Source organism: Tympanuchus pallidicinctus, unplaced genomic scaffold (genome assembly GCF_026119805.1).
Source record: "Tympanuchus pallidicinctus isolate F22 unplaced genomic scaffold, pur_lepc_1.0 scaffold1, whole genome shotgun sequence".
NCBI lineage: Eukaryota > Metazoa > Chordata > Aves > Galliformes > Phasianidae > Tympanuchus > Tympanuchus pallidicinctus.
The window spans coordinates 23,458,737-23,479,222 of record NW_026294618.1 but is presented as its reverse complement, the minus strand read 5'-3'; the positions used below and the strand labels follow the sequence as shown (position 1 = coordinate 23,479,222).

The window sequence follows — 20,486 nt, the reverse complement described above, 5'->3', positions numbered from 1 at the left end:
CAAAGATCAAGTTGGCATGGTTAGTAATGTTAATGTGTTTATTTAATGCCCAGAAATCTATTACAACACAGCAGGAAGGAAACTCAAGATAATCTGTGCTGCCTCAATTACCAGCATATGTGAAATACTGGAGAAGTGATAGCATAGTAAAAGCTCTGCATACAAAAATTATTTCCTGTTCTAAATATTTTGAAATTTCTCTAGTATTTTCAAAACCAATGCAATCCTTTTAGTCTTAGCAAAGGACTGTAATTTTGTTTTTGTACAACTAGATTACTGTCTATTTAACAAATTACAATAGGCACATTTATTTTTGATGATACGTAACATTTGAAGATCTGGGATAATATTATTGAACTGAATTGTTCCTAAACCTTAGAAATAAATGAAGAGTGGTTTTTTCCATCCATATGACAGAAAGATTGATGTAAATAACAATATTAGCAGTAGTTCTTGAAAATACTATCAATTAGCATCAATAAAATTTATTGTCTATAAAGTTGGATTGCACAACATAATTCATTTGACTGTGTAATTTCTTGTATTTTACACTGTGTGTTGTTAAATGCCTTCTTACAGCAAATCATGTTTTAGAATATACCTGAAAGTCCACATGAAGCAATAATAATATATTAGTTCTATTGATATTTGAAGTTCTAAAGTAAGAAAGAGATGAAATGAAGTGGTGCCATAGATGTGTATTAACACCAGAATAAATGGGAGTTCCATTTTGGAAAGTATGATTTACTAATAAGTTCTGAAGTATAGTTGACAGTAGCTTTAGAAAGGCAAGAAAAAAGCCAGCCTTTTAATGATTTAACACCCTTTAGTTCTTTATGGAACAAAGATAACTAAACATGCCTTTGTCACATGTTTCTGTGAGAGGAATCTAAGGAATTGGTTTTGGCAATGCTCAGGTTGTGTAAGTGTGCTGTAGTAGCAGAAGTTGTTTGGCTCTTGAGGGAATGGTTCAAACCCAGTGCTTGCCAAAGAAGCAAAGATGTGGACCCAAGTTCACTGATCTTAATAAACCTCCTCAAGGTTTGGAAGACTCGTGGTGCAGCAACCTCAGAGAATCACAGTCAGAAACAAGGAAGAGAATTCTGAAATACCATTAATAGTTTTGGGAACCCTAAATGGAAGGTGAGAAATTCCTTCATGGCTCTCAATTATAGCTAAGGATGTAATATATTATGTTAAAAATGAGACAGCATAGATGAAGTTTTGATTTGCAGGAGATTCTCTCTCAGGAATATTTTAAGACAGCATTTTGTTTTTTTCCTGTGTTTATTTTTTTTTCCATTCACAATAGCCCTTCCTCACACCATAGAAGGCGTAGGTAATCCAGAGCTACTTCCTCTATAGGACTATGATGAAAATAATATTTTCTATCTATTTCTTTTGCAGTAAAAGCATAATAATACTCTTTATACAGTACTGAAGCCATTATTCCTCCAGCCTGTTACAGAAATGTTTCTACCTTTTTCAAAAATAAATAGGGTTTGATGGGACCAGAAGGCTCATTTGGACTACCTGGAGCTCCTGGGCCTAAGGTGAGCATTTTTGTTAATTCACTTGTGACTTTGATATACAACTGCCTTATAGATGACAAAAGGTTAGGATTTTGCACCTAAGTTTTTGGTATACCGAATACTGGAAGGTGACTTACATGATTTTCCACATATTACCTTATAGAATAGTTTAGTCTCAAGAGAGCTTAATATAGCTCAGTAAATGGCACCTCTCATCCCATGAGGTTTGGAACTGCTGAAGAGATGGTCATGAGACTTCGTTTAAACTTCACAGTCCTGGAAAATGTTCTGCAGTGCTTGGAGCCAGATAATTCTCAGTATACATCAGAACTCTCTGCCCGTGTTACATTTATTTATATTTTAATTGTGTTAAACGGAGTTGCATGCTGCTTTTTCCATCTGAGGAGCCAAATTTATTTCAGATGTAACTTTACTGATTGCACTACAGCTACAGCAAGAATTAATTTGACCCATACTCTCAGAAACTAAAATAGATACTATAAATCTATATCTGTTAGTGCAGCCTTTTATTTTAATCCAAGATGAGTTTTGATTAGTAAGCACTGAAAGGTATGTCCTAGAGAAAACTAATGAATATGGAATCCATTTCCTAAACTTTATGTTTACATTTAGCTCTGTTTCTGCACATACTTTATTTTATACCCACATGTACGTATGTTTTTCTTTAAAGTTGTATACGGAAGGTGCACATGTTTTAAAGTGGTCCATGTTTGCCGTGGTGGAAAAGGTAGAATACCTATGAAATGACAAGAAGTTAATTAGTTTTATTTCCATTTGTGAAACATGCTTTTATTTTATGTATTTACCTCTTATTCAGAATGTAAGCTTTGCTTCCAGAAGAAATCTTCAATCTTGCAGAAGAGTATCATAAAGTAATCAGTAATTTTTAGACTTGAATGGAAGTACTTGTGCTGACTGTATGCTGAATTCCACAGACTACACTAAAAAGCAAAACGAAAGTATATTTTGGCTCAGACAGGTCAGAGGATTTCCAGTTTTATTAAATAAGGTGGTGAAAATGTGAAGTCCATGTACAAAAACATGGCATGACTGGGAAAGGGCTGTAAGGCAGGTGGGTAAGGAACAGGAGAGCACAGGCAAGTGGGTCACATTTTGTCGTAAGTATCTCATTTTTCAAAGAGAAGATTGAAAATGCACATTTCCTTTACAGTAGCAGAAAAGTAACCTTTCAGTCACTCACTGTACTTATTTTTAAAAGCTGATTACCCAGCAGTGTCTGTTTTTATTTGCTAGTATTGCCATATTGTATGATACCATGTAATATAATACCATATAATGCATAGCCATAGTGATGTATCACCAAAATGCCCATGTTGTTTTCTTCTGTAGGGTGATAAAGGTGAACCTGGTCTACAGGGGAAACCAGGATCATCAGGAGCCAAGGCAAGTACAAATCTGGGATTCAAGTAGACATTGATTTACTTTTCTGTGATTAAATTAGTTATAAGGCAGTTTTGTTTCAAAATAGAACAGCAATGAAGATAAAATCACATCAGAATCAATTCGATGGGTTATTCTTACAAGCTTCATACTAAACTTTAGGAAATGCAAGTCAGCAGTGTCCTTGAATCCTGCTTTACGGTAGTCTGTGTGAGCAAGATTGTGTGGTTGTTTCTGTTGCGTTCGTGTCAGTGTTGGCTTAAGCCCAGCCACAGTGTCACATCTGCTGAACTCTGTGGCAGGTGCAGCTGTTTGACTGGTCTCTCAGTTGTAGCATGCTGTCTAGTGCTGGTAACACCTTGGGGCCAGGGATCACACCTGAGAGGATTTATGGTGATGCATGTGAGCCATAAGGCATCCTGCTGCCTTGATGCTCTAAAACATGTGTTTGAATGAGAAAGCAGCATGACAAGGAAACTGTCTTCACAATCCAGAGATGACTTCACGATCCAGAAACAGGATGGGATTGGGGTAGACTTTCTGATGGGGTTAACTCAGTCTCACCAAAAGAGCAATATTTAAAGCAGAGATGAGGCTGATCAAAAAAGATCATTAATTGTTTAGTCAAAAAGTTAATGTTGGAAAAGCTTTGTGGGGAAGGGCAGAAAATAATTAGTTTATTTTCTAGTTTTTACCTTTTCTCCAGTCCTCTCCTGTCTCTGTGCTTCATATGTACACAATGACATTGGCTTCCATTCTGTTGTGATAGAACAGGAAAATTGTTTCAGATTTAAAGAGGGTTTAGGTTGTAAACCGCCTTTATACCTAGAGATTTAGGTTAGATACATGAAAAAGTCTTTCACAGTGAGGGTGGTGAGGCACTGAAATAGGGTGTCCAGAGATCTGGTGGATTCCCTGTCCCCAGAGACTTTCAAGGTGAGGCTGGATCAGGCCCTGGGTATCCTGACGTAGCTGTGGTGTCCCTGTTCACTGCAGGGAAGTTGGGCTAAATGACCTTTAAAAGTCTCTTCCAACTCTAAGAATTCTATGATTCTGTTACAGTGCACTATCAGTTGAAGAGATTATGAAGTTGTGCTAAGCTACACAGAGACTAGTATGTCTTACTGTTAATGTAACTTCCAGCTCATACTGAAATTCAAACCTGTAAACATTGCCACCACTTCTTATAGTCTTCTATCTATAATGTTGAAAAATCAACATCACCTGTATTAGAAGGTAATAAAAGATAGTTTAAAAGTTAGGAGTGATTTTTTTTGGTGGTTTGTCTGATTTCAACACCCCTTCAAAAATTCCAAGTTACAGAATTTCAGAATATCATAGCCAAAAATATCATGTGACCTTGAAAAAGCATGCAATATAGATTTTGACACACAGTGTATCACTGCTACTTACAGAGCTATTATATTGTTCAGGGAGAACCAGGAGGACCGGGTGCCCCAGGTGAACCAGGCTATCCAGGCATTCCTGGTATCCAGGGTATAAAGGTAAGCAGTTTTTTTTCTAGTTTTATCTTAATTACATTTTTTTACTGGAAGGGCTTTTCCAAGAAGTGGCCAGTATCAGGGAAATACTTTTCTTTTCAATGCATTGTTTTTATTAGAGACAATTCAGTATAGTTTGGAAGGTCTATTAGCTAGAAAACCAATTGTGTTTCACAGGGAGGAAAGAATGACAAAAAGGGGAGAAACTGTTCACATCAAGTGCTGTGACATAGGCATTGATAAAATTTCCTTTATGAATTATAGTACATTAGGGTATGAGCTGTGGTTCAATATTTACTTAATATTATATCTTCTTATAGCAAGCAACATATTGGCAGATTCTGTAGTACCAAGTCTTCTGGGGATCTCCCCAAAGAATTGGAGCAATTACACCTACGCAGCTGGGACAGATTCAACGCAGTTACCCCTAGCTGTTTAATCTCATCTAATTTAACCAGCTTGTCTAGGCTTTCTTGATATTTAGCTGAGGGAGTCTGAGCTTCTTTGGGGAGTCATTCACTTACATCTTTGTTTAGGATTAAATGAATCTGGAAGTACTTATCTATTTCCATTGACTGTAACTGAAGCCTAGATAATTGGCTAAATTAGATGTTGAAAATTTTTATGACAAAGTTTAGAGGAATCCTATTAATACTGTCCTGGTTGAAAATTATTTCTTCTGTTCAGTCAAGAACCAGTAGTTCTAATCCTTGCGTTCTGAGTTTTCAGAGATAACATGTTTTCAGGATCTCACCATCTCTTGGTGCGGCTTGTGTCAGTCAAACACTGTTACAGACATGGCTATGCAAACATTCTTCATTGCTGAAGAGCTGTTTTGTGAAAATGTAAAATTTAGTATTGATGTCTCAACGGGCTGCCCAGGGAGGTGATGGAGTCATCACCTGGAGGTGTTCAAGAAACATTTAGATGTTGTACTGAGGGGCATGGTTTAGTGGGGAAATACTGGTGACAGGTGGATGATTGGACTGGAAGATCTTAGAGGTCTTTTCCAACCTTGGAGATTCTATGATTCTGTGATTCTATGAATTTCTGAATAGTCAACTATTTTTAAACTGTAGATATGTGGGATTTTCTGACAATCACATGAGGAGTGATTTTTTGAGGAGTTCCAGGTTAAAAAGGTTATAGGCAGTATGGTTCTTTGGTACATTCTGAAATTGAAACCTACATTGCTTTGCACGCTAGTTAACATCACATTAACTAAGTCCTTTCCTTGAGATTTTCTTGTGCACGTTGATGTCATTCTGAAAATCTCATATGTGTTTAAAACTTCTCATTTTCATCTCAGCCAGTAAGGCAAAACTTTTTGTCTGGAAGCTGGAAAGCCCTTAGAATATTTCCACTTTTAAAATACTGACAGAGTTATTTCATGCTGTAACTCACAGAACTTAACTGGAGTGTGAAATGAATCTTGAGGAAAAATCAGCTGTGCATTGTCTATGAAATGGGCTTTATGAACCTGTAAATTAGAAGTACTAGACAATCTTTACTTTTCATGCCCTGTGGGTAACTACAAAGAACTTAACAAAATTGTGTTTTCTAGATAATGTTTTCTCAGGATGGCGCCATTCTTCTGTGTGTAACTCAACCAAGAAATAGAGGAATATCAAAAATGTACGCTTCATCTATGCTACTAGGCAAATTGATATAAAAGAAATGGATTGAAGTGAAATTGTTGACTTCACTGCTACAAATAAATTATTTTGAATTGCAAATGAAGCTTGTATTTTTATCTATTACTTTTATAGTCTAATTTTTATTTGGAATGTCTTTACTATGGACACTATCAAAGCAAAAATATCAGTGTCCTGAAAAGTAAATGTTTAATTGCTTTGCAAGATAATAAGTACTGCTATTGCCTTCAGTGTCTTGTATTTTTGTGAGAGAACATAATGGGTTGGCCAAAAAATATTTTTTTAATCAAGTTTTTAATTGTCGTATACAACTCTAAGGCTTCTTTTAATGTTATGCAGTTTCTTTGGAGCAACATCAGAGATCTGATGTCATGTAATGAAATTGTTTCTTCAGTATATGGTTTATTATAAATACCAAGCTTTACATGAAACCCTTCAGATATTTATTCAAGTAAGAAGGTTTTGAGGTTAAAAATTTTGCTGCATATGCAGTCAGTTATTATAAAATTTAAAATGTTAAGATTAAATTTTAAACAATTAAGTTGGCTACATTAATAAAATAAATCAGCTTAAAATGATATCTGAACTGGTTTAATAATGGCTTTATATTAAAATACATAGAGCTTTTAAGTATAAAAATAAATTACATATGCATAGGTAGTGTATCTAGTGTATCTGACACTTCTTTTAGAAGTCTAATAATATTCCTTGGGAAGTACTCACGTCTCATGTCTCAACTAGATTTCTCCATTGTATATATGAATTACAGATTTTTGAATAAATAGGAAGACTTGTAAAAGCAAAGAAAGCTCTGTTAGAAAGAGCTAAGCAGTTAGTAAAACATAAATCTGATGACATGCCTGTGTAGTAGTAGAGGACAAACTTTTGAAGGATGAAGACCTTCATAGAAAGGCATTACAGAAACAGAGGTAAAATATGGAAAGAATGAGTGGAAGATAAAGGAGTGTAAGTTAGAGGTATGGTGTTATATTTAAAGTTTTATGGGAAATCACATGCATACTAGACTTTATCTTCTGCTCCGTAGGTTTCCTGTACGTCCTGTATCATATATGACAGAATACGTGTGTGCAATCAAATAGGAATGTCACAGATGTGCCAGAGTATTTTAGATATCAATAAGTATGTGTGGGGATGCCTTAGATTGTCTGGAGTACCTTCAATAGCACTGCATACTTGTGCTTAGACAACTGAAACAAGTCCCTGCTCAGTGTAGTAACGGAAACTAGAAAATGATCCGAATTCAGGTGCACTTATTTCAACTTGAGTTCTGTTTTCCAAGACAGCGTGTAGTAAAATTAATCTTCTGACAAGTTTTAAGATAGTGATTTCCAGACCACATAAGGATGAAGACTTCCTGGCTTACATCTTTCAAAATCCACTGAAGTCCAAGAGTGACCAGAGTTGAGCTAGCATCACCAGAACAGTTTAATGAAATTCATTTCCACCATACACTCAGTGTCAGTATCTAAGGATAATGGATCAAGACAGAAATATTGATTTTAAGGAGGGAGGATTTATTAAAACGTATGGAAAGTCTCCAGATTTTAAATCGCAGAAGATAAATCTTGCAAAATTAATTATCCATTTCATATGAAGATACAAGTCAGAATATGTATTTCTGGTTAACTGGAGTTGAAAGTATGACAGAGTCTTGAATTATTCAGGAAAAATGTTGCAGTCAATGTTATGCCCTTCAACTATAGCTTATTTTGAAACTTGAAACCAAACCAAATATTTTACTTTCAAGTACAATACACAGCTGGCATAAATACCTTCTTATCTTGTGGGATTTTCTATCAGGAAAATATTTGTCATGGTCAGAATCTCCTCTGTGCTACTGTTTAGTGTTTAAATAAACATTTTGTCTAAAAAAATACAACTAAATACACGCATGGATGGTTTTTACCAGGAAACTGGCAAAACAAACACAAAAGTTCCATCCCACTTCTTTCCATTATTAAATGCAGTTTTACACCACCACCACCACCAGATCTGTCTTTTGTTTTATGTGTTGCTGTGTTTTCAGCCCAACATTTTGTTTTAAGGCAATTTGTATAGTCACACCAATTTAAGAGGTCTTCTAAGTTTCCTTTTCTGTCAATGAAGGTAGACACATTTTAGGAATACACTGTTATTGTAATTATTGCTCTTCTTTCCCCATCTTTTTCTCTCCTCAGTAAATGAACTCCTGCTAGATTTGCCATTTAATTTGATATCTGAGTATCCACTTTTCTTTCTGACAGAACTTCCTATGCCAGATTCTCTTATTATAACTTTCTGTATTAATTTCAGTTTTTGTGTACATGAGGATAAAATTTTCTGTTTTCTTTCAGTATAACTGGAGACTATTAGATGCTCCCCTTGTATTTACTGTGTTAAATTAAATCTGAGTACGAGTCTTTCAGATGAATTGTGTTGTGATGGAGACTTTTCTTTGAATATTTTTACAGGGGGACAAAGGAAGCCAGGGTGAAAATGGTATCCAGGTACATCTATTTTTTTTTTCCTAATCAAAATCACGAAACTATTAATAAACAACACTATTAATAGCACTATTATTATCAACACTATTAATAAAACAGCTAGAAGTTAATCAGAAAAAAAACTCTTAAACTCTTGCTTGAAAAAGAGTAACAGCACTGAGCCTTGATTTTTCACGAAGCAAAATTGTCCAGTATGCCCTGCATTAATTGCCAGCAGCATTTTGGGGCTGAATAGGCATTTGGTGTGGCTCCAGTGAGGATGCAGGTACATGGGTTGTGCTACTACCTAGGGGTGCTGAGACATGACGTAGCACCATCCTGGGCAAGGTTCTGTCCCTGTCTGCTCCAGTCACTGCAACACACAGATCCTCATAATCAGTAATGCCACCTTGTCTTTTCCTCCTACTGTATTATAAACTGTGGCATTTTTCTCCTAAAAGTCATGGAAATACACACAAAAGCAGGAGAGGATCTTGTTATCACTCAGATCCTAACTTGGCTCCTGTGTTTTCAGAGTAGACATTGTAGTCATCTGCTCTGTTTGTGCTCTGAGCTCTTGGAGACTAAGCTTTTAGAGGGATTGGGCTCAGATTAAATTGAGATCTTAGGTTTTGTCTTTATGTGTTATTTTTGATAGCTTAATTGTTTCTCCCAGGTAAATGCAAATTTAAGTAAACATTTATTTTCTGAAGGGGTACAAAGGAGAAAAAGGAAGACAAGGAAATCCAGGCTTACAGGTACTGTTAAAATGATGATCCTAGTTCAAGAGAGCCATGATTCATATTTATTTCTGAAGATTGTTTCCATCAGAATGGGTAGGCAATTCTTTTTATCAGGTGAAATATATTTATGTATAACATGAGTATGTAGTTATATAAAACAACTTTTATAATTTAAATATAACAAATACAACACATGTAGAGAAGATTGAGCCATATCCTTCTTTGCTGTGCGCATTGGAATGACAAGAAAAAATGGACACAAATTGGAATGCAGGAAATTCCAACTTGATACACAGGATAAACATGTTGCTGTGAAGGTGGTCAGACACTGGAGCAGACTGCTTATAGAGGGTCTAGTAACAGCTGGCTGAACATGGCCTTGAGCGACCTGCAAGGATAGAATCACTCTGAAAAGAAGGTTGAAACCCTGAAGGTCCCTTCTATCCCATATGTTTCTGTGGTTCAGAGTATATCTTGGGAAACAGACTGGAAGTCCATACTCTAGCATTATTTTATGAAAGCCTTCGTTGTGGAAAATTTTTATGACATGGATAGAAATAGTCAAAAACAGATAAAAGCACAAAACAGCCTTTGTGAAAAGTCAAGCATCACTTGAGAGAGTGATTTTAAGATATTGTGTATACCATGCTAAACTTTCATGTAGTTTATTAACACTGATAGCATACAAGGAGTCATTATTGACATCTTCTGTGCACATAAATTACAGATGTTTCCTGTTTCAGCTGCAAATCAGTGAGATCCTGTTATTTCTCTTTCTTTTAATTCTGGGCCAGTGTATTCTGATTGTGTCATAGTTGGCTATCTTGTTGTACCACAGAAAATAACTGTTAATATTTATAAATACTTGCTAACTACATAATGTATGTCATGCCTAAACAGAAAAGTATTTGTTAGAGGTACGTATCTAAAACTAGACTTGGAAGGAAGTTACAGTTGTTTTTTTCAGAATTATGACATTGATACAGCTGGCTGTCTAGCCAGAAAGATTTGATTCCAGCTGAACATGGGCAGGAGGTCGAGAGTGTGTATTAGCGTGGTTTTATCGCTCTCAGGGGTATGCAGCTTGACAGAAATCTTGTAGTAAAGCTGAGTAGAAGTTTTTTTAAGGAGAAATAGTTTGAACTAAAAGACCAATGACTGTTTTTAAATAAATGTGATGTCATAGTCTGACATTTTATAAATTAAACTTTCTGGGTTGTCCCCTTGCAAATAATGGACACAATTCCCTGAGTTCATTATTTTAGTCACCAGGAGAATTGTAAGAATTGGGTTTGTTTTTGTGTTTTCTTTCTTTTTTATTATTATTTTTTTTTTTAAAGCTGAAAAACTAATATGAGACAGATCTAAAATCGTTTCCCATGCTTATCTAGATTGGGCAGCAACCAAAAACTCAGTCATTCAAATACTCTGGTAGACAGTACTAGGTCCTTCCAGGGTTCCTAAAGCCCTCAGGGTTTCTCTGAGATACAGTACCGATTCCCTTGTTACCACGAGCCTGCCAGAAAAGGGAAAAAGCCTGGGCTAAGCTGCCAGCTTGCCATGGTATTTAATGATCAGTTTGGCAGAAATGACACCAGAGCCGTTTGCCAACACAAAAAATCTGCTTTACAAACTTAGCTTGTATTTCAAATGGGCTGAGCTTGAGTTCTGTCCAGTAAAATGATATGAAATAGGTACAATCTGAAGTTTCCTTTTGCTAGACTGTTAAATTTTATTTCTTTGGTCTTTCAAAGAGTGAATAGGTTTTATCTAAATGCACTTCTTCTACTCTAATAAAATATACTTTATGTAATGTGTGTGTTGTGTTTCCCATTTATCCTTTTTGAATGTTATATTAAAGTTATTACTAAAGTGTTAGTTATATAAAATTTGCATTTTTAAAATACAGAGATCTCAGAATCTTTAAATATTAACATTTGTGATTAATTATTGAAAACAAAGGAAAAAAATATTTTTTATTGCAAGTAACTTGGCTCAACTTGTTGTTTTTTTTTTGTTGTTATGTTTTTAATATAATTCCTAAAGGGAACAGAAGGATTGAGGGGCGAACAAGGAGAGGTATGTATTTTGTAATGGCAAATGCAATAGAACAGAATAATCCTATCTGCAAATCGTGATCTGTAAAATGTGTGTTTGCAGTCTTGTTTTCATACTTACATAAGCAACAGAAGCGAAATTAATTAAAAAGTATCACAGAGGAGAAGAGAAAGAAGTATTAGTTAAAAGAGACAGGTAGCATAATGGATATTTCAAAAAATGCAAGATCTAAAAATGTTAAAGCCAAGTATAACCTTTAAGGGGATACAGATAATTAGAAAAGGAGCTGGTTGAAGAAAGCAAATAACTGTCACTGAAAAGTAAAAAGTTACTTCATAAAAGAATAGAGAATATTTGATTTAAATGATCCTTCTTTTTCACTGTCTTTACTTCAGCAGCAGCCAATACAGCCAAATATGGAACACAACACATAACAAAGCTCCTTCTTCTTGTACGCTTTTACTGGTTTTGGCAGTCAGCAATGGAGGGGCAGTTAATGTAGAGATCCAAACTGTTGCATTTAATGTCAATTACAAATTTATCTAATTCCTTTAGACTGTGCTGATGTGCTGACTTTGCCTTTAGCTTCCATAAAGGACTGTGGGAAGGACTTCCACAGCTGAGCTATTTATCTGTTCATTTTAAACTTGGCCACTGAGATTTCTTTGTGTGCCTCTCTTTCAGAAGTAATGGCAGAGAAGACTGTACAAAGATATATTTTTAGAGGATTCTGTCATTGAGACTGACTCAGAAAATGCAGGGCAGAATTATTTCTCCCAAATATTAAGTTTACACTGGAATAATTTCCACATCAGCCTGAAATTTGAGGGAGATAAAGGGAAGCACACTTGGACTTTCCTTGGTCTGTGAGAAGATAAATTTGTTCTTCTCTGGAATGTTTTAAAGTCCTGTCTCTTTTCCTGTGGTTGACTAATGTAGATATATTCATGGTCAGACCTTTTAATTGTTTGTTTTACACGGTGTATAAAGTATTGGTGTATAAAAGATTAACTTTGTTAGTTGTATTTGATTCATTCCAGTGCTCAGTGAAATGAGTATTTAATTTCCCATTCTGCTTCAACTTTACCTATAGAGGTCTTTGCCAAACACCTTTTCGTTAAGTAGTGTTGCATATCAATAACTGGACATGCTCTTTAGAAACTCACAAGCATTTAAACTTGAGAATTGTCCTATATGCTGCTGTGGTTCTATGAAATTCTTAAAAATTACAGTTTGGCTTATAGGCACTTTACTAAATTGTAGCCAAAAATGCTAAGATATTACTTGTGAACCATTGAGGTAGCTTCTTTCTATGTTTTAAATCACAGTAAGTAATATATTTTTTGTCTAAAATGTCAGTATTAGCTTTATTATGCATTATGATATAATGATGTAACTATGTTTACTTAACAGGCTTATAAAATTGGTTTATTTTCTGCTTTAAAAACTATATTGCCATTTGTCATGGTCTGACTTCTTAGTAGAGAAGTTTCTTCAGGCATTCTTCATTCTGAGCACTTGCGGAGCTCTTTTAGTTTTTATTGATTTTCTTTGCCAATAGCAAAGGTCAGCAAACAAGGCCACACACAGGATGCAGCTTAGCATACCATAGACCATAATACACTGCGGAAAATGTTCCCTCAGCAGTTTCATTTGCTTTTTGGCAAGCTCTGCAGGCAGTTGTGCTGAGGTTCTAGTGTTTTGCCTTTTGTTTTGATTTGGTTTTTGTTAAATACTGGCTTCTTGCTTTTGATATTCTACAATATATGCCATTTTCCTAATAGTTCACTGATTCTTAATGCTTTCTATCCCTTTTAACATTCAATTGCAAATAAATTAACTTGCAAGTCAGATGTCATGTAAACATAGGCCATAGCTGTAAAAGTAATTAAACTAAAACAAATAATAATTTCTACCTACATGAACAGCATTATCTTCAGATCTCACAACGTACAGCTTCTGGTGTAGCCATAGGCAGCTTCTTTGTATGTTTATCCCAGAGACTTGCTGATCCTGTGGAGGTGTTGTTAAAATGGCTGTTAAATATAAAACCATTTGCAATCATGGAATAGGAACAGATAAATACAATTCTACATGGTGTAACTAAGAATATCTGGTCTCTATGGCTATGTCACGGGTTATGATATGGATTACTTATAGCAAAAAGCATAAAACCATGACAGGCTACAGTGTTTCACTTTGACAGTAGCAAGACAGCTACAACCTTGGACAAAGTTCTGAATTAGGGCACAACTTCTTTAATGGGGAGAGTATATGGACTGCTGTTCAATTCACACTTGGCATCTTACTCGTGGAACTTCTTTTCTGCCATCTCTTAGGCATTTTACCAACATGTGTCACCTTTTATCTTAAGTGGAAAAATGCCTGACTTCTTGTAGTGCCTTTTTTTTTTTTTTTTTTTTTTTTTTTTTTTTTTGTGGGTTTTGTAAGGCAAATGGAAGCAAAAAAAGATCCAACCCCTCAAAACCACAGAAAGAACTTAAGATTTTTCAGGATGCACAGACAGCCAGTCACTTAGGTATGTTTTTATCTGATGGCTTTTCAGAGTAGGGTTGCACTGCCCCTTTGCCTTCAAATTTTATTTACAGCAGAACTGAATGACATAATGGAAGAGCTCAGTTAACCTGAACAGGCTGTGATCCTTTTGTGATGCCAGGTATGCAATTCTGAGTGTTTTCTCTTTCAGTGACCTTGTTTTCCTCATTTCTCAGTTCTGAGATATAAGCCATCTTAATGTAGCAGGGTGAAAAATCCTGATAGTTAGCTCCCTGTATATAAAGTGTACTCTGTGTGTAAAGTACTACTCTGTAGTAATTCATCCAGAGAGCTCTGGGCATTGTTACTAATTCAGACCGAGCCAGAACATTCTGAGTGAGCCATATATTTTTCTGATGTAAAGTGTTTTGATAAGTACTACCTAGAAGGGCATGAAGTAATATAAATAGCATAATTTAAAAATCAGTGCGAGTCTATGAAGACTACATGCCTGTGCTTCTTAAACTTGCATTGTTTGCTCCAATAAGGTTTGCTTGTCATACATAGTGATTCTGTTGCCCTGTTTCCATAATTCCATCTAAAATCGTTGGAAAGTGAGAAAGAAAATTTTTAAGTTACTGACAACACTGTAGAAACTGCAAAACACAGAAGGAGAAAACTCATCAGGGAGCAAAGACAGTATACTAACTTTAATCTTGGACATGTACCAAAATACATTCTAATGGAATTTTTTTGGCTCCAGCACAGGGAAGGACTTCCACGGGAGCTATTGCAGTAGGCAACCCCATACATAGAAGAACCATTGCTTTGATGAAGATAAATCCAGTATTATTTTAACCTTTTCTAGTGAAGCAAACGGGCTGCAGTTGCTATCAATCAAACATAGAATAAATAAAGTAAAAAAAGTCAATCGCCAACAACAGAAACCCTAAATGAAATCAGAATCATTTTTCCTTTCACTTACAAACAAATGTCATAGAGTAAAAGTCTTGATTGTTTTATTAAATTAGAAGCATGCCAAGAACTTCTGTGGTCCAGAATTTCACTTGTAATTTTTCCAGCCTTCTAAGTTAATAAATATTTTCTTCCATATGTTAGTAAGGAATTTTTTTTATATTAATTAGTAAAGCAAATGGATTTGTTTAAGATTTGTTTAAGATTTCTTTCTAAAGGGGAGCTGTAAGAGAGAAGGGGATAGACTCTTTAGGGGAGGGAGATGGGGAGGGAAATGGTTGTGGTGGGAGATGGTTTCAAACTAAAAGAAAGAGGGAAGATTTAGATTGGATATTAGGAAAAAGGTTTTTACAAGAAGATTTGTCTGGCAGTGGAACAGGTGGTGCAGAGAGAAGGTGGATGCTCCATCCTTGGAGAGATTCAAGGTGAAGCTGGACAGGGCTCTGAGCAACTTAATCAAGCCGTAGATGTTCTTGTTCATTGCCAGGGATTTGGACCAGTGACCTTTAAGGGTCCCTTCCAACTCAAATGCTTCTATGATTCAATTCTAATATGGAAATTTAGGTACTTTGTAAATTTTCTTGACAACTTAAAATGAAGATTGTCAGTGAAGCTCTTAGAATATATTAGTGGTACTTACATAGCTTCCATGTAAAGATACAGCATTGTAAAGGTACAATTTGCTTTTCATTGGTTTCTGTTTCAGAAAGGTGAGAAGGGAGACCCAGGCAATCGAGGCATCAATGGACAGAAGGGAGAATCCGGTATCCAGGGTCTGGTTGGACCTCCTGGTGTCAGAGGTCAGCCTGGAGACAGAGGGCCCCCAGGACCACCTGGATCAGATGGAAAACCTGTATGCATAGGATCTCACAATGGTCATTTTGGGTGCTTTAAAACTCCCAACAGATGTGGGCTTTCTGTTGTTATAACTCTTCTCTGTTCAATTTAGGCACGAGAATTTTCAGAAGAATTTATTCGACAGGTCTGTTCGGATGTACTGAGAAGTAAGTTTGAAAGACTTTACTGTTCTTTCCTTGTTTGAAGTGCTGAAGTTTCCTTGTAACTATACAGATGCTTCTTTTTCTTGAAAACAATGCCTATATTTTGATCTGATTTATCACAGGTTTTCATAGAGTTGTAGAAACACACTTCCACATCTCCATCAGGTGCTAAAAGCACTTTGTTTCCTAAAGATACCATACTGCCTAAAGAAAGGAAGCTGGTTTTATTTTAATGAAGAGGTATAAATATTCTTGTATTTTACAGTTGAAACACTCTTAAGTACTTCTTTTGTTTGAATTCTGCCAGCCCAGTTACCTGTGATCCTTCAGAGTGGAAGGCTACAAAACTGCAACCACTGTCAGTCCCAAAGCGCTTCCCCAGGACTTCCAGGACCACCAGGTCCAAGAGGCCCTGAAGGTCCAAGAGGGTTTCCTGGTTTGCCAGGGAATGATGGTGTTCCAGGTCTGACTGGCATCCCGGGTCGCCCTGGGGCCCGTGGGACAAGAGGTACTGTGTGCATATTGTTTCTATGCCTTTGTTTCCTGCTTGCAGTTTTGGATGGGACTATTGAAGAGTGAAGGAGTAAGGGAATAGCTGAGTTTGTATTGCAAAGTATTAATGGGAGTATGGTGCAAAGGTTTCTTTGCTCTCGAAGTATGCATATCAGAAGAAGACAAAATACCAGAATGCACAAGATGACTACTGTTCTGTTCTACTGTACTTAAACTTTGATCTTTTTAGAGTGATCGTTATCCTGTCATGTAAATATTTTTTTTATTTTCATTTTTAGATCAGGTATGTTTAGATGTGGGTTTCGGTATATTTTCGTATTTGTTTTCTTCCAAACTTCTTTGTTTATGATATTTTAAAAACTTCTAATATTCACTGGTTATTTAGTGTCTATATATTCACTGTTATTTACCTGCTACCTGCAGGCTGTTCTTTGGCATATAATACATTTATAGCCCTACGACTTCCTTGTTTTTTCTCCTTTTTCCTTTTTATCTTGTAAGGATTTCTATTATTTTCTTTATACTTTTCTTAAAGGTTCTGAATTCTTTTTAAAAATACTGAAGAAGCTAATGCTTTTAGGTGTCTCAGCCATACAAGCGTTCCATATGATTTCTGTAGTGCTTTTTGTGAGCTTAAATATGTACATCTAGTCTGGAAATGAAATCCATTTGTAACTGCAACAACTGTGTTTCTTATTGCATCAAAATAATCAGGAAGGTTATATTACGATGTAGTAATGTGCTTGACAGGTTGACAGGAAAAAAATGTTTGGTAAATATTTTTCTCTGTAACTTCTCAATAATGACCTCACGTATCAGATTCATTTTGGGTGCAATGATAATTTGTTCTGCTTTGATAATTTCATCTCCCAAAGGAGAATGTTCAGTTTTCCTCTGGAGCTGACACTGACTAACCACGCCAGCTGTTTCACACGAGAAAAATCAGTAACTGTTTCTCTGAAGCAATTGAATTCATTGGGTTGTACTGCTATGAGAGAGTATATATTTTCTCCATCTCAGAGAGTATATCTTTTTTGGAGGAGATGTAATTTTGCTGTACATTGTTTTCCTGAGTAGTCAGGGGCTGTGGTGAACATCTTACGCTCTCTTCATGCATCTTCATAAACACATTGCCAGTGAAAAAGCAGTAACAGTTAACACTTTTCTTAATTCTTCGTTATCTGCTCCCTCAACTCATAGTGGCCATCTGGTTATCAGGGGCTACATTGGCTCTTAATTTAGTGGAGATAAGGGTAATTAAGAATCTAGTTACACTGTGCTGCAGGTTACAAGGAAATACTTATTTTAGATCCCATGGTTTGCTTTTGAACAATTAGTTATTTTCATTTAATAAGTATCATCAAATGTTGACTTTCTAATAGTTCTTATGAAGATCATTCTTTGTGTGCAAAGCTATAAATGTGTTTGCTAATCCACAGGATTGCCAGGGAAAAATGGTGCAAAAGGCAATCAAGGAATTGGGGTTCCTGGGATCCAAGGCCCACCAGGGCCTCCAGGTGAGAGATGGCTTCTGTGGATTCAATGCATGCTATTAAATATAAAGAAATAGTTTATAAAAAAATGTTTATGTAGTTGAGAAAAATGTGAATAGTTTTTATACTATTATTTACTATATATCTTTTGTGGCTAATGCCTATTTCTTGCATGCCTTTTAGATTGTTATAGGATATATTATTTACTGTAAGACCAATCTGAGATTCCCTTTTCTCGATGGACAGGTCACTGTATCAGACAGAAAACTGAGTCCTGATATAAACGTATGACTTGTAACCATTACTTAGCGAAGGAAATATTCTTCCTAATCAGCTGTGTTGATTCAAAATGCAAAGCTGAGTGTTTGGAAGAGAGATTAGACCCTGAGCTAGAGCTAGAAAAATGAATAAAATTCAGAGGACTCTGATTCATGCCCAATGGTTCCAGACAATATAATGAAGTATAATTGTGCCAAAGCAGATTTTTATATTTCCTTCCGAAAGCTATTTTTACTTAGTGTTCTACATGCTTTTTTCCCCCCAAAGTCTTTGTAAGATAACAAGTTTGCTAGATACACCTATAAATAATTTGTGACAAGTGTCTTTTTCCAAAAGTGAAGTTTTCTTTATCTTAATACTTCACCAAACAGCAGGGCTATTTTGGGTTCCTAATTGCTCTTGTTTCGGTGTGAATAAAAATATTCTGTAATGCATGTATTCCTTGCATGTGTGTCACTAAGGTCCTGAAGGTCCCCCAGGTATGAGTAAGGAAGGACGCCCTGGAGAACGTGGGCAGCCTGGTAAAGATGGAGATCGTGGCAGTCCCGGAATGCCAGGACCAGTTGGACCCCCTGGAATCTGTGACCCATCACTGTGTTTTAGTGTCATTGTTGGAAGAGACCCATTTAGAAAGGGACCAAATTATTAATTTGTGATTTAATAATCTAGAGGAATTGGTATGGTGCTTGTCTTTAATGGTCTTTCAAGTCTCAGGAAGGTGACCAGCAATAATTCCATAAACAAGAACAGGAGTACCTCTGACATTATTAACATTATAAATAAGGTTCCCAAATGTTATACAGTCCTTTAAAAAAGGAATTTTTTTTTTAATAACTTGCATCAATTGAAGTGTTTTTGAAAGAAATCATCAATTCTAATAGAAATAAATGTAACTATAATATTTGACATTTAGTATTTAAGTGTCCTGTCATACTCCTGCTGCCACTGAAGTCCTTCGCAAAAGTGCTGGGGACTCCACTGGCAGCAGGATTGGCCTGAAATGGTATAGGTCAGGTGTAAACTACTGTGAAATTTTTCACATGCAGCTGACATATACAGTATTTGATTTTGAAAGAATGTGTCTGGTTTTGACTTCATTTGTGTGTTAATCTCATTGGCTTGTGTATATTTCATAGCTCCAAGTGTTTGAGCAAATACTTATATTGGATTTTTATAAATTAAGGGAAATATCTCTACTTGTTATAGAAGTAGTATCACCTATTTTGCCACGCAGTTCCCTATTTAAAACCCAGGTGAAATGCAAGGTTAGACCTCCTACTGATTCAAGAAGAGCCAAGGTTTAATTTAAGGTGGTACTTTTGGCTACCAAAGGTCAAAGAGGTCTTAGTGGGTGATTCAGCTTATATGAAAAAAAAAAGTTGAATGTTGGTAATGTTGGCTTGTAGCTATAATTTGACAAAAATTAATTAATAAAAAAGTTTACACGAGCCCATTGTAACAGGTTTGTGTAATTATGGATTAAGTTATATAGCCATCGCTGTTTCTCCCTAAGAACTGCAGTTGCCAAATTGAAGAAGTAGGTTTACAAGGAGAAAGGTCTAACTGCTGGCTAATTAACTGCAATGTTTGTTGCGCTGTTTCTTTTTCATTTTAAGCAAGGTTTGTGTAATTTTCTTTGTATGCTTTGCTGATGAGGTGTATTGCTTGCTTTCACATAAACGGCAAATGCACAGTTCCATGAGAATTTTAAATCCTTTTCTTAAATTAAGGCAGAGTCTTGTACTGATCTTACCCAGTGCTTTATAAGTGGCTTTTTCTAATGTGTTGTTTCTCTGTTATCCCACTATGAGATTGGTAATATGCTTGACATTCAAGGGAAAATAAAATTTTGTATAGAACTTGTGGTGGTTTGATGAGCAATTGGAAGAGTTGCCTGTGTCCTGCATTGCAGAAAAGAGTGATGTCTGTAATACAGGTTGGAATGCTTCTACCTGGCAGTTTTGCCTTTTTGTTTGGCGTCCTTCCATTTTCCCTGGATAAAGTGCCAGCCCCAGGAGCAGCACCTCTTGCTATGTAGTGCTCAGTGACTGCTGCCTGCTTAGAGCTACAGCCTCGTGACATGGTGTAGTAAGTAGCTTAGCCGAACCACGTAGTTCAGTTCAAGCATTAGTGTCTCATCAACCTAGTTTAGAAACGTACACAGTAGTTCTTGAAAGATACCAACTTCAGAGAAAATTGATTTGCACAAAATTTGCTCCTTGAACAAGTATTCCTTGATACACACTGCTGGACTTAGCCCATGTGAACAAGCACTGACTGAATTTGTGGAGGACACAAATGCAGTTCTTCTTCACTTGCATTCAGTTTCATTTT

The 20,486-nt window shown here is 36.0% G+C and overlaps 1 protein-coding gene across 1 annotated transcript in view; it reads left to right on the top strand.

The window, feature by feature from the left end:
- The window catches only part of COL21A1 (collagen type XXI alpha 1 chain), an 89,138-nt gene extending 69,127 nt beyond the window's left edge, over positions 1-20,011 (top strand). The window contains exons 21-31 of the mRNA XM_052683057.1: positions 1,500-1,553; positions 2,904-2,957; positions 4,388-4,459; positions 8,583-8,618; positions 9,308-9,352; positions 11,384-11,416; positions 15,573-15,719; positions 15,816-15,870; positions 16,175-16,375; positions 17,820-17,897; positions 18,614-20,011. Of these exons, the coding sequence (XP_052539017.1) occupies positions 1,500-1,553; positions 2,904-2,957; positions 4,388-4,459; positions 8,583-8,618; positions 9,308-9,352; positions 11,384-11,416; positions 15,573-15,719; positions 15,816-15,870; positions 16,175-16,375; positions 17,820-17,897; positions 18,614-18,801 (963 nt within the window). The 3' untranslated portion in view covers positions 18,802-20,011. The remainder of the gene's footprint in view (positions 1-1,499; positions 1,554-2,903; positions 2,958-4,387; positions 4,460-8,582; positions 8,619-9,307; positions 9,353-11,383; positions 11,417-15,572; positions 15,720-15,815; positions 15,871-16,174; positions 16,376-17,819; positions 17,898-18,613) is intronic.
- The last annotated feature ends 475 nt before the right edge of the window (positions 20,012-20,486 follow it).